General features: G+C 25.2%; 2 protein-coding genes across 5 annotated transcripts in view; one reads left to right on the top strand and one right to left on the bottom strand.

Moving 5' to 3' along the window:
• Positions 1 to 15,914, top strand: part of LOC124956340 — a 154,449-nt gene that overhangs the window by 21,097 nt on the left and 117,438 nt on the right. Inside the window, exon 1 of one of the 4 annotated variants that reach the window (XM_047512035.1) lies at positions 13,199 to 13,532. The exons of the other annotated variants lie outside the window; for them this stretch is intronic. The gene's annotated coding sequence lies outside the window, so the exon portion shown is untranslated. Of the gene's footprint in view, positions 1 to 13,198; positions 13,533 to 15,914 lie in introns of those variants that run through there. 4 annotated transcript variants of the gene reach the window in all.
• On the bottom strand, positions 1,228 to 2,416 carry LOC124956341. The gene has a single exon (XM_047512037.1). The coding sequence runs from the start codon at positions 2,371 to 2,373 to the stop codon at positions 1,450 to 1,452; it is 924 nt and encodes a 307-aa protein (XP_047367993.1). The 5' UTR covers positions 2,374 to 2,416; the 3' UTR covers positions 1,228 to 1,449.

The following is a 15,914-nucleotide window of genomic DNA, read 5'->3' as shown; positions in this document are numbered from 1 at the left end:
AGATATGCATCGTTTCGCGCGAGAAAGAAACGTGCTACTCGCTCGATTGCAAAATAGCGAATGGCGAGAACATTCTTCTGCGAGTTTTAAAAAGTCTGTGAAATTCATTGAAGATCTTGCGTTTCCTTTTTTATTCTTCAGTTTATCTATTTATATATGCTTACGAGGGAATTCATTTTTAGAAAAGAAAAAAAAAAAAAAACACAAAAATACATCCGAAATACGGAAATTCAAAAGATCACGTAAAATTTTGCATAAATACGTGTGAAAGAGAATTTTTTTTTTCTTTCGAATTAAACGCTTTTGTGTGTGTGTTTGTGTGTGTTTGTGTATGTGTGTGGTTTTTTTATTGCTATTTATCGATAATGATATTTCTAAAGACGTATAATAAAAGTAATTTAAAAATAAACTTTTTGCAATTGCACTAATCTGTTAGTACGTAATATATAAGTTCCTGATACGATTATGACGTTTAAAATTATTTATACTCGTCAATAGTAATCGATATGTAATGTATTGATCATTTATTTTATAAAACATTTACTATTGATCGATAAAAATATTGATCAAATAAATAGAACTGACTGTTCTTTCTTTTTTTCTTTTTTCTTCATTAGCTTTCGATATATATATTTAATTTAATAAAATGAAAAATGTTCGTGAAGTATCGACATTTTTTTTCCTTTCCTTTTCTTTTTTCTTTTTTCCAAATTCTTGACAAATATCGAAAAATTTAATTTGATAATAAAACTGTGTGCTCTGATATACACTCTATCCTTCGAGAAAAAATTGAATATTATTTTTTTACAAGAAATTATACGAACGAATATTTGCAAGAAACATTTTATTTTTCTTTTTTTTCTTTTTTTTTTTAATTCTCACATCTCGAGAAATTATTATACAAATATATATATATATATATATATGCGGTAATGTTTGTTACTGAAAATAAAAGCATATCGTCCTTTTCTTTTCGATAAATAAACTAAAATCAATACGCATACAATTATTTCGATATAGAATAAAGAATAAAAATTTATGATCAATTAATTTTTAATATATATATGTATAAGTATATACATATATATATATATATATATATATATATATATATATATATATATATATATACTTCGCGAATACCGATTAATACATTTTTTTTATTTACTATGTAATTTGTCAAACAGCATACAGATATACTCTATATATATAATTTTATTATATATGTATTATTATATACATGATACACTTGTTTACTTTATATTTTAATTTCTTTTTTTTTTTTTTCTTTTTTTTTTTTTTTAGTAGTGGTAGTAATAAAGAAATATGAAGAAAGGGAAAGAGAAAAGGGGGTTTGCTAGTGAATCATCGTTTAAATCCAAAAGGATTAGAGAATATTGATTATACATATTTTCATCGTATAATTATATCAAGTAAAACGTTTCCTCGTTATTTACATTTTTCGGATGGAAGATGTTGACACGTTGGTATTGGTGGTACCTCGCATAAACATTTCATACATGTGAATGAATTGTCAGTTTTGCTCAATTCGTCCCCTAAATGCATTATCAAATTGCCAAATTTACACGTCATATTATCATCCTCGTTTACTCCTGCATGTTTTCCTTCCTCGTGATTATGAATGACAGTGTCATTGGCATTCTGACATCTCGACGAAAGATTACAGCTCGTTTGAGGAGGTTGATTGTTATAATAAACCGGTGCACAATTATTAAAAATCTGATCAGCGTTACGAAAGTCTGGACTGCAGTATGGATGATTTGGTTTCTTGCAAAACGGTTCAACGTTTTTACCTTCGTAACCGGGTAAACAGTTACAATTTAAATCGGGATCAGATTCAACGGTGAAGTAATCACCGTCGTAATACAATTTACCGTCGACCTCACAGGTCGCTCTGTCTTTTATATTATCCGGACAAACTTCCGGCCCGGGACAACATTTGTCCGGTGAATTTTTGTAATAACAATTTGGATTTACCGGACCATGGAAACAATCGACTACTGCACATACGAAAGATGCTATATCGTCTACTCCTTTGCGACAAACACAACCAATGTCACAAGGATTTGCATCCTCTTCCTTCAGTTGTTCACCGACCGAATATTCGTGTCCGTTAACATAACACTTGTCCTTAGATCTCGATTTTAAATGATCACAGTCATAACGAATGGCACAGCAATCTCCTTCGTTCTCGTAAATTGCCTTGCAATTCAAATCTTTATAATATTTCAATGGTCCGGGACAACTGTCGCGATTGCATTCCTTTTTCGCGTCAATTGAAACGATACTAACGAATAACAATAACGCGAATCTCACGCAGAGAGTAGAACGAATGTCACTGAGTTTCGTCATGATCGAGAATATAATGAAAACTCGTGGTCGTTCGTCGTCCAGCCCGTATCTTTTATACTTTCGAACCGTCTCTTATTACGTACGAGAAGGAGAAACGAAGAGGAGGGACATAAATATGTGTTTGTAGCTGTGTATTGTCTGTATATATGTGTGTGTTAAAAGGAGAGACAACACGAATAGAATAAAAGTGGGAGAATCACACATTTGTTTTATCAATCATTTGTTGAACAATGACTATCATACATGCATTAGAAACTTTTTCCTTGTTCTATCTACATTCAATATTTTATATATATATATATATATATATATATATATATATATATATATATATATATATATATATATATATTATGGTATAACAAAGTAATTATTCTTCTAATAAATAAATAATTTAAGATATGTCATATATTATATTACGTAATCGAATATTAAGTAAGAATTTAAATAAAGTAAAAATAATTATTATCATAATAAATAAATAATTTTAGATATGTCATATATTATCATATATAAATAAGTTTTTATAATTATTCTTATTATAACTAATAATGTAGATAGGTAATTACTTTATAAATTATAACTGATAAATAATTAATATTTATTTAAAATTAAAATTTATTTTAATATTTAGTTATTTTAAAATCTAAATTAATTAATATTCAACGTAATTAAAAGTAAGAAAAATTATTTCAAAAGAAATATTTATTAAATTTTTTAAAAGAAATAGATATTTATGTATAAGAATTTAATAATAACATAAATATAATGTATAAATAATTAATTAATATATGTATATATTTAAAATTATATAATATATTTATTAATAGATTAATATTATTTATAAATATTAATAAATTTTATTATATTTATATATATATATAAATATATGTATGTATAATATTGACGTGTGAATATATGAGAATAAATTTGATATTATTTTAAATCCAAAACCTTGAAAAAGATAATATAGGATTATAGATACCATATAATATAATACCATAATTAATGAATACATTTGACATATCGTATAAATCAAGATTTATGATTTCTTTGAAATGTCAATATCTTTCATTATATATAAAGCTATTTTTTTTCCTTCCTTTCCCCATGTCCCCCTATTCCCGATCCCCCCCCCCCCCCATTCCCAAGACATATGAAAAATTATCAAATAAATTGTGGATCGATTATTTACGTTTAATAAATTAATGATTATGCTATGATCGTGGCCTTGAATCTTGAGGATCAGAAGTTCTTTATTATTTTTATGTATTGTCTAATGTTTCTGTGTAATTGGTTGATCGGTTAAAAACAAAAAAAAAAAAAAAAAAAAAAAAAAAAAAAAAAAAAAAAGCGAAAATAAAAAATAAAAGATAAAAAAAAGAAAATATACAGGGAACATTAATTAACGATTGTAATTAAAATGACTTTTTTTTCAATAGAATTTGTTATACGTTTTTACTCGTTTAACGTTTCAACAGTCTATATAATAAGTTGCTCGGTAAATAAAAAAGTAAAAAAAAAAAAAGAAATGAATAAGATGAAAAACCACAGGAAACTTTAATTAACGACTGATATAATGAATTTTTCCTCGGTATCGTGAAACAATGTCGTAGAATCATTATTTGTTATTTTTATTTCGAAACTTGAGGATAAGATATTTATCTTTTTTTCTTGGAAATTGTAAAAAAAAAAAAAAAAAAAAAAAAAAAAAATGAAAAAAATTAATTAATTCAAAGAATTCTTCCTCGTTTATAATCATAGTGAGGAAATACATAGATCTTTACTTAAATTAATAATCATAATCGATATTCTATAAAGCGTTTGAAAATGATTGAAGCTACTTTGTCTATATCCTAGATATTATCTACAATTTTAAAAATGTTACATAAAGCCTATGTCTGCGATTAAATCGACTTCTCCAAACGAAGTGTGTGAAGTGAGTGAATCATTTTTTGAGGAAAATAATCAGTCATTCAACAGACTTTGTTTGCTCGAGGCATGCGTCTTGTTAAATAAACGCAGGAAGAAAAAAAAATCTATCCATATTTTTTTTCTTTGTTTTTTTCTCTTTTTTTTTAATAATCAACAACGAATGTAAGATATAATATTCAATACTTCTTCGTTCTTAGCTTAAAAACTTATGTACATATATTTCTTGCAAACGGACCATACATTTTTACTTCAATTTTCAAGTTATGACAACGTGTATTTGGTTAAATAAATTAAATACTTAAAAAAGCAAAAAGAAAAAGAAAGGAAAAAAGATTAAAATAATGCTAATTGACAATTTATTTCATAATTATTTTTTGTTGACCTTCGATTAATTCGAACACGTGAATTGTTAATATGACGGCCATGAAAGCTTCTTGTTAGTCTATTCAGACAGACATACGGAGATATTCAAGGTCAACTGCCCGATTGATATCATCCTCACGTATTTACATCCGTATATGTACGTATGTATGTATGTATCTATGTATATATACATTCAATAAACAAATTTACTAGATCTACGATAAATCTTAACGATTCTATTACAATTATCTTTTTCTTCAAAATATTTTTGTATTATGAGATAATATTATGTTTAATCGTAAATGAATGCGTATCGATTATGGTAATCTTTTATGTTGTTTACTCCGTAAGTTTCTCGGTATTGAGTGTTATCTCTTTTCCCGATAATATTCTGTTATCATTTGAGAAATAGCAAATTCGTGTCTTTCTTTTTTGCTATTAATATTGTTATCAATATTTAAATATATCAATGAGAAATTTGAGATAATAAGTAAATTCATGAATTGGCTCATTTTGATATATATATATATATATATATTAACACTGACGGATTTAGCCTTCAAGGTGCCCGTGGTATTGCAAATCTTTCAGGACTTACTTCCTACCCCCTATACTCACTCTCAGGATTTATTTATTAAAAATAAATCAATTATATATGACATAGATTTTCTCGTTTGAATCGTTCCTTTTGGCAAATGACGATGTCAAAAATTACACTTTCGAAATTCTATTCTACGGTCGCAAATAATAGAAATAAAAATTATATATCGTCAATTATAAAAAATATAAAGAGATAATAAATTAAATTTATTATATAATATCGATTTAATCTATCATCTTATAGGATGGTCTCTGTTTTAACAATGTAAATCAATCATTAATAACAGTCATATTTAAGGATAAATCGGGAAGTGATGATCCATTCTTTTTTTTTTTGCTTCTTTTAAACTTCAATAATAGATTTAATCGATGTCGAAAGTAGAAAAATATATTTGTGAAAATGGCACAAATTCGTTTATAACATTCTTTTTCCTTAATTTTTAAACATATATAGAATATGCTTGGTGGTTTTACGAAAAAACAAATCAAGAAAAAAAAAATGGGAAAATTGTACGTATCTCGAAAATATCTATTCGTAATATTATTTAATTTTTTGAATGAATAAAAATTTTTATTTTATAAAGATTTGATGGACTAGATCAAGCATAGAGTTGTTATTTAATCGATCGGATATTATGGTAATCGATAAAATACCTAGATAAATAATGAAAAATGTTACTAGATTATACCGGATGTAATAATTACAAATTATATTAACAGCAGAATTTTCCAGGTAATATTGAGAAAAATAGAACAGTGATACACATTTCGTGAATGATAAACAAATTTTTTTTTTCATTCTCGTGGATATTTCAGCATATATATATATATATATATATATATATATATATATATATATATATATATATATATCGCTGACCTCTGTGCAATAATAAAATTTCTGCTAAATGGTACGTCGAGAAATTTATAATATATTCAGTATAATCCGATGAACGTATGGGGATGTTATATTGAATTACAAAATAATTGGTCGATTCTTTTTATCAAATTATTTCAGTCGTACTTTGATTAATTTAAGAGTTTCATGTATCGATTAATCGTATAAATCATTCAAAATGGTCTGACGAATATTCCAGATCAGAAGAAATGATTCTTTTTTTTTTTTTTTTTACACGAATACTACGCAATTTATTTAAATAGAAAATATAAAAAATAACAATGTAAAATCTTTATTTAAAAAAGGTATATGTATCTTTTTTTTTCATATTTATATATTTTTTTTTATTTTTATTTGTTTATATTTATTTATAATAAAGAAAATATTAAATATAAAATTTAATTATATATATAATATCTCGAAATCTGTGAATTTTATATTATAGTTTCATTTTATTAGATCGCAATTTAATGTGACTCCTAAACTCACAAATTTAATCTCCTATTGATAGAGACATTTAGTTCAAAGAAAAAGTGAAATAGAGAAAGAGAAAAAAAGAAGAAAACAGTCCATCTTACAGAAAAGAATGACAAAGGTGAAGAATGAGAGAGGTAATGGAAAGGACAAAATATTAGACCAGCTATAATAACGAAATAATAATATCGAAATTTTCATTAAAAAATAAGTCGTACAGCATTCCTTATTTAAATATAAAATATAAAAAAGTAACGATATAAAATTTTTATATAAAAAATTTTTTTCACACATACACACACACACACATATATTATACCTTCATATTTAAATTTATATATATTTATTTATTTAACTATTATCTATATTTAATTAATAATTATGTTAATATTAATTATAATTAAACAAAATATCAAATATAAAATTAATAAAAAATTTAATAAAAAATGAAAATATAAAATACAAAAAATTACTTTATTACTTATATTCTTTTTATATCGAATATTTTACATTATATTTCAAAAATCAACATTCCCATCACATTATCAACTACACCTAAACATTTCTGAATTTTATACCATAGTTTCATTTTATTATATCGCAATCTAATTTTACTCTCAAACACATAAACTCAACTTACTATTGATAGAGACATTTAAGATCCAAGAAAAAATAATATATAGAAAGAGATAGATAGATAGATAGATTGAGATAGAGATAGAGATAGAGATAGAGATAGAGATAGAGATAGATAGAGAGAGAGAGAGAGAGAGAGAGAGAAAGAGAGATAGAGAGTTCTTTTGACAGAAAAGAATGACAAAGCTAAGGTAGGGGAGAACTTAAAGGGTGAAAGGATTTCGATCATTTTCCCAAGCTAACTGGAAAAAAAACGAACGAAAAAGAAGATCAAAGAGACCGCCTTTCCTCCTCACGGCCCCTCCATGGAGCAATGGAGAAGGAGTTTGAGAAGAAGAAGTAGATGAAGGAGGAGGAGAAGAAGAAGAAGAAGAAGAAGGAGTATCAAGAGAAAGAGGAGTATGATGATGATGAGGAGGAGGAGGAGGAGGAGGATAAGGAGGATTGGGAATCGTAGATAATTCGTATCTGCTTTTCGAACCTGTGTTTAGCCTCCTTTCCTCAACAACGTTCTTTCTCTACTTCATTCCCCTCTCTCTCTCTCTCTCTCTCTCTCTCTCTCTCTCTCATCCCTACAGTCCTACTATAGTCCCCCTTCCCCTATTCATATACGTAAGCAAAGCTTTCTCTTTCTGAAACCATCGGAACCTTTCTCGTTTTTGTGAAAACGATCGATCCTGAAAAAAAAAGAAAAGAAAAAAATAAAAAAAGGTGTGGAAGACCCTTTCCTGGATTTATCGAAGATCGTTAACTCCTTTTTAGACGAGGCGACAGCTTATTCGATTCTTTTCGTAGCCCCGTAGAATGTAATAAACATAAAAGCGTCTAATAAGAGTAGCCACCATTCAGGACCTTCCTCGACTATTTCGACTCAAACTTTACTGCTTGCTTTTACCTTTTTTTTTTTTTTTTTGGTTTCTTTCTTTTTTTCATTTTTTTTTTCTTTTTTTTTCTTTTCTTTTTTTCTTCTTGGACACAACATCCATATGCATACGCATGCGTCTTTATACATGTGTTAAAATAAATTATAAATTACGACAGAGTTTACGACATCTCCTGTCCGCTTTCTTTTTGTCACCTTTACGATCACGATTATGACTCATTTATCAAAATAACCCGATGCACGATAACTCCGATAAATTATTAGTATTATTATTTTGTTATATTATTATTATAATTTTTATTTTATTTTATTTTATTTTATTTTTTTTTTTTTTATTATAAATTTTATTTTCTATTATTATAATTGTAATTATTATTTTGTCGTGGTAAAAACGAGTGAGAAAGTTTTTGTTGATTGAAAAAAGAAAAAAAAAAAAAGGAGAAGCAAAAAAATGAAAGGACGATTTAGAAATTTCGTTTAAATAACTTTGATTCAAAATTAGACAAATGGTTACATGGCACACTTGTTTCATGTATTTGAAAGATCGTTTAGAATCATTTCTCTCTTTCTCTCTCGCTCTCTCTCTCTCTCTCTCTCTCTCTCTCTCTTTCTATCTATCTATCTATCTCTATCTGTATCTTCAGTTCGTCCTCCTGAGTCTGTATTAACGATCTCGTTAGAGATCCAAGGTCATGTTTGTCATGAAACGAGCGAACCAACTAATGGAAGATCTCTAACAGCGCGAGAATTGTGCCGAGAAACTTCCGCTCGCGATGAAGTATATGTTTAAGTAGTAGAGATAAATCAACAAAAAAAAAAAAAAAAAAAAAAAAAAAAAAAAAAAAGGGAAAGGAAAAGAAAAAAAAAGAAGAAAAGATAAGAAAAAAAAAAAAAAGTTAAGAACGAAATAAAAATAAAAACAAAAAGACGAATCTCGACTAATAAGATACGTGTTTCGCTGTGCCTAATTAGCGTTATCGAACGCACGACAAAACAAAAAATTAGGAAGTAGGTTGGAATGGTGGAAGAGGAACAAAGAGGAGGAGAAGGAGGAGGAGGAGGAGGAGGAGGAGGAGGAGGAAAAGGATGAGGATGGGGAAGGAAAGAAAAAGTATTTCGCTCTCGTTTATGTTACGTTCTTTATTCCCATCTCAAGATCAGGCGTAATCTGGTCCTCTGCTCGAGTGCCTCTTTTCTTTCTCTGATGCTACTCGAGTTCGCCAAGACGCCTCTTTTTTACGAGCTCTGATAAATTCCAGGACACTCTTCTTTAATAACGGATCGTAAAATTAACCGGATCGTTATTTCTCGTAAAATGTTTTAAATATCTACACGTTCAGCACAATTTTTTTTTTTTATATATACGATATTTATACAAATGATCGCAGAATTGTATTAATTCTATAATCGAATATATCGAGCGATTAAATTTTGAATAGGAAGAATTAATTTATATCTGTTTTTTTTTTTTTTTTTTTTATTGAACAAATGATTGTATAATAACAAAGTAAATGAAGCAATTGAATTTTTGAAACTGGGAATAATTAATTAACAATTTTTACTTATATATATGCATATATTATATTTTATATTTATTTATATATATTATGTATATATTAATTTATTTATATTATATAAATTATATTAAAAATATTATATTGAGCGTTATATATGACCATCAAAGTTAACAATCGTTTCGTTTCATAAAAAAATATTTATGTATATATATACTATATATGTGTATATATATATATATATATATATATATATATATATATATATATATATTCATATTAAACATGGATTCAATTTATAGAATACAGTTTCTTTAAGTTTCTATTAATGTAGTATTTTCTCCTCCGATAAGGATTTATGTATAGATTTCGTCTTACTATCGATAATTCTTTTTAACGTATTGCCTCTTTCCTCTGATAAGGATTTATTTATAGATTTCATATTACTGTCGACAATATTTATACGATGTCGAACGAATATGTAATCTTAAATTGGTTTTTCCAATTTCTTTTTTATTTTATATATATATATATATATTTTATATATCTCCTTCATTATCAAATTCATAATATTCAAAATAAAGTATTAGGAATATTTATCTTGGTAACATGACAATTTTTTCAAATAAACTTCGTTTAAACAAGAGTTATCTAATTTCAAGATAGAATAAATATTATAAAATTTATTTGTTAACTGGTTACGAAATTTATATTGTTTTTATTTAGTGAAATTCTTTTTCGAATAAGAATTTACATTTCTTTTTAGTGGTAATATTTTACAAAAAAAAAAAAAAAAAAGAAAAAGAAAAAAAGAAAAACAAGTAAATTTTCTCTAAAATTTTTTATATCCATTTTTAATTTTCTAAGATATTTAAAATCGAAAATATTTCCAAGAGAAAAGTTTGTATCATTTTATTTTGAATATCTAGTATACATATATATGTGTTTATGTGTCTGTTTGTCTATACGTGTGTGTGTGTGTGTGTAGTTTTTATATTTCGTGATTATAATATTACAGAACAAATAAGGAAACAAAAATCTTATAAAAAATACTTGATGTCATCGTTATATCTTAACGTGCCCAAAAAAAAAGTGTGATATGTAATTACATTACCAAAGAAAAGAAATAAACAGAAAAAAAAGGAAATAAAATTATTGCATAACCATCGTGAATCAGAAGATAATTATTGTATGTACAAATTTTAATTATTTTTATATTATTTAATTATTTTCTTATTTATTGATATAACAAAGAAATAATAAATAGTCGATATTCAAATTAAAAAATCTCCATCTATCATTTCAAAAGAAATTTTAATAATACAGATTCTGATTCGTGAATTAAGAATTGAAAATTTTCACAAACAAATTATTTAATATATGAAAGAGCGATTCTCTTACAAATTGAAATAATATTTAAAAAATAAAAAATTTCGAAATTATTTGATGTTATACGAAATTAATGATTCTCTCTTTCTCTCTCTCTCTCTCTCTCTCTCTTCTCTATAATTATTTGTAATATTTTTAGCATGAAATATGATATATGAAATTTGATTATTATAACCAATTTACCAACTCAACTTGTAATCTAATATAAAAAATCTTGGATTTTGATGTATTATCATTATAACTCGACATAAAAGGAAAGTAAAATTTACAAAAAAAAAAGAAAAAAAAAGAACATCTAAATTATATAATATGAAAGCAATGAGAAAAAAGAGAAAAGAATTTTTGCGAACGAACCATTATAATAAAAAACGCATGATCACTGTTTATGTAAAAGAAAAAAAAAAAAAAAAAAAGAAAATACAGAAAAAAAAGGAAAAAGATTTGAACGTTACCTAATAAACTTTAATTTAAATTAAAAAAAAAAAATATTCATTGTTAAAGATTTTATAGAGAAACTTATTGCATTAATAAGAAATGACATTGAATGAAAATAAAAAACTAAACAAAAACGCTCGTTTCATAGTTTTCAACTTAATACAATAATAATGAAATGTTAAGACAGAATATACGGCGACAAAATGAAATAAGATTTCCAAAAAATACGAACACATTAGTCATCGATATGATTGTCTACGTTCATAATGAGTATTCACCTTCAAAGTTATAAGTGTTGATTAAGTAATAGTTGATGACTTCCTATCTCTATTTCTTTTTCTTTTCTTTTATCTTTTTTTATAATGATCATTATTTTTATTTCTTCTTTCGAATGAAATATACAAAATTTTATTATAGTATATATATTAGGTGGACCAGAAAGTAATGTCATTTCTGCGCATGTCGATATTTGATTGTGATTAAAAATAAAAACTTGTTAAAAATTATATTCGTTTATATAATTTTATTTTAATTTAATAGTTTATATATTTTTATTTTTAATTTAATTTAAGAAAGCGACATTACTTTCCGGTCCCCCTAATATATAATATTTTGTGTTATTTATTAATTTATTACTGTATTTTATTTTATTTTATTATCTTCTTTGTTTTCTTTACTATTTAACTTTATCTCTTATTTTATTTTCGTACTGTATTATTCTATTTATGTTTTACGTTTTACAAATAAATCAAAAATTATTATAAAAAGAGATTGAAAAACATTTATAATTTGATACACACACACACACACACACACACACACACGTACGCACGCACGCACGCACATACACTTCTATATATACTACTAATATATATATATATATATATATATATATATATATATATATATATATATATATACACTTATTTATTTATTTTTATATTATTATGTATTATTATATATTATATGTATATGAGTGTATATAAAATGTGAATATATGAATAATAATATATGAATAATATATTTATATTGTGTGCATATAATATATTTTATTATTTATTATTTTATTACTATATTCTATTTTATATTTTTTTATTTTTTTTTTTTACATATACATAATATTATTTCATCTTTTTTATTATTTTTATAATATGTTAATTTATTATTCTGGTTCATATGTATATATATATATATATATATATATATATATATATATATATATATATTATATTTTATTATTTATTATTTTATTACTATATTCTGTTTTATATTTTTTTATTTTTTTTTTTACATATACATAATATTATTTCATCTCTTTTTTTATTTTTATAATATGTTATTTTATTATTCAGATTTATATATATATATATATATATATATATATATATATATATATATATATGTATGTATATAATATGATTATGTTATAAAAGGTTAACGACTTTTTATCTGTTTCTTTTCCTCTCTTCTTTTATCTCTTTCCATAATGATCTCTGATGTAATTTTATTTATTTATTTATTTTTCTCAAATCAGATATGTCAATATTTGACATATAATTTGAATTGACATTGAATTATAAATAATATATATATATATATATATATATTTATGTACATAACAACCAGTTTTATCAGTCTTTCTTATCAGCTTGTACAACGATATGTAAGATTGATAAATCTTATAGAAAACTTTCTCTCTCTTTCTTTCTCTCTCTCTCTCTCTCTCTCTCTCTCTTTCCTTATTTCTTTTCACTGACAAGCATTTCGAAAAGCAGATATAGTAGACACAAAGTTTCCTCTTTAACTAGACTACACTCGTCGTTCATCTTTCGGTTGACGGCGGGTAACAACAGGCGCTCTTTTTCGTTTCTAGTTTCGGGAATCCGCCGCGGGATAATGGCCGCCATAAAACGACCGTAAAGGCGCCGTCCCCTTGGCCACCGCGCCTCCTTACAAACACTCCGGATCTCATAAACACTCGAAATTATCGTTGTGCCTTCGGGGATATAAGAGGGAGCGAACCGTTCCTATAGTAAGTACTTACGTGTGCCCGAGCGTCATGCTGACGATCGAAGGCGGACGCACTCCTTCGAAAGGTCTCTTCTTCTTCGTTTTAGCGTCGCCGGAAGCAAGTCGCGAGAAGAGAACGCGCGTGGCCGTTTAGTTTACTGCACGAGTAACGGTTTATCTTTGCATATCACTGAGAGAGAGAGAGAGAGAGAGACCGAGAGAGAGAGAGAGAGAGAGAGAGAGAGAGAGAGAGAGAAAGAGAGAGGGTGATATTCATTGCAAAATCGACTATTTTTATTTTTAATTAAAAAAAAATTTTTGTTTTGCTTCTTTTTTTTATTTTTATTTTTATTTTTATTTTTATTTTTATTTTATTATTCTTTTTTTTTTTTTTTTAATCATGACCTTCAAAATGTCCACGTGTTAGATCGATCTTAATTTGTAACAAATTAAGATCGATTTATTTATTAATTGTTACAATTTATTTGTTACAAATTATCTTCGATTTATTATTAATTGGCAATAATTTGTTTATTATCGATTACATTTACATAAAAGTTTATCCGAAATATAATTGTTAGAATATTTTCGACTATTTTTATTTTTAATTAAAAAAAAATTTTTGTTTTAGTTCTTTTTATTTTTTTTTATTTTTTTATTCTTTTTTTTTCTTTTTTTTAATCATGACCTTTAAAATGTTTACATGTCAGATCGATCTTAATTTGTAACAAATTAAGATCGATTTATTTATACATAGAAGTTTATCCGGAATATAATTGGTAGAATATTTTTATCCGTCGATAGATAATGTTCAATTTTATTATGTTAATTTATTTTATTTGTATTATTATTTGTTATTTATTATTCTGGAAATTTTTAATCTTTCTCTTTTTTCTTTTTTCGCTTTTATCTCTTCTTTATTATTTGTTGAACATATTTTTAAAGTTCATGGTCATTTTTTTGTTATTCCTTTTACCTGCTGTAATTGATTTTACTATTTTTTTTATTTGTTTTTTTTTTTTTTTTTTTTTTTTTTTTTTTTTTTTTTTTTTGCAGACATTATCTTAATACTTAACTTTTACTCTCGCAACACCTTGACCTTTTCATTATTTTTTAGTATTTCTTTTTTTTTTCTTTTTACTCGTTATTTTTATGAATATTTCAAATCTTTTTTTTTTTCTTATATAATATCTTTTTGTTCTTTTTTATCATTTTTTTTATCATCTGTTATTATATTTCATTATTCTACATATATTGTTTCATTAGTTATCACTTTATTCATGTATTTTACTTTATTTCATTTTTTTTTCTTTTGTATTTTTACAATCCTTTTATTATTCCATTTTATTTTATCTCATTCTCTTACATTCATTATTAACATATACAAATAATAATAATTTATTAATAAATATATTCTATAATTTAAATATATACATTAATTAACTATTCATACATTATATTTATGTTATTGTTAAATTTTTACCTTTAAATATTTCTTTTTTTCTTTTTTTTAAATTTAAGAAACATTTTCTATTTAAATAATTTTTCTTACTTTTGAATACCTCTTAATATTAATTAAACATAAGATTATAAAATAATTAAATATCTTAAAATTTTAATCGATCATGAATTTTCTTATTCTGCATTTCTTTTTTTGTCTCCTTACTTTTATCGTCTTTTCGTTTTTCTTCTTTGCTCATTTTTTATTATTCATTATCGAATCATTCGATTATATTTCAATTAATTCGATATCATCGTATTCATTATATCTAAAATCTTAATCGTATCGCAATGAAATTATTCATCGATCGTTTATATTTTTTAATTATTTTTCTTTTTTTTTTTTTATATACATTTTTAATGTTTACACACTTAATTCGTTTATAGAGTAGACGTTCGTTACATTTTGAAAATGAGACGAGACGATGATACTTCGTTAGATCAAACATCCTAACGTCGGATATTTGTGAAAGTGAGAAGATAACGGACGAATATGACAGAGCAATACTTTTTACGAAATTATATTCGCAGGTATGCCGAGTTAACATTCGCAATCATGGCTTCCCCGAAAACGCAAACCGACTCGACGACTTCTCGCCTTTGCGTTCCTCGAATCGCCTCGACTTAAGACTTAATAAAGATATTCTTACTACTTTACGGGTCTCGCATAAAACGCACGAAGATTTTGTGGTTGGATAAGGATCGTCTAATTTAACGCATACATTAGTCCACCGCTCGTTTAGATTTACGAGTAGTTCGAATCTTACAATTCCCGTTCGACTTTTATAAACCTTCATTTTACTTTTCCTTTCTATCAAAATACCGACATACTTGTATTATATTTATCGATTATATCTCATTCAATTTTTTTTCTCTTTTTTACGTTTTTTTTTCTTTCTGTTCC

The sequence above is a fragment of the Vespa velutina genome, chromosome 21 (genome assembly GCF_912470025.1).
Source record: "Vespa velutina chromosome 21, iVesVel2.1, whole genome shotgun sequence".
Classification (NCBI taxonomy): Eukaryota; Metazoa; Arthropoda; class Insecta; order Hymenoptera; family Vespidae; genus Vespa; species Vespa velutina.
This window is presented reverse-complemented; position numbering and strand designations above follow the sequence as displayed.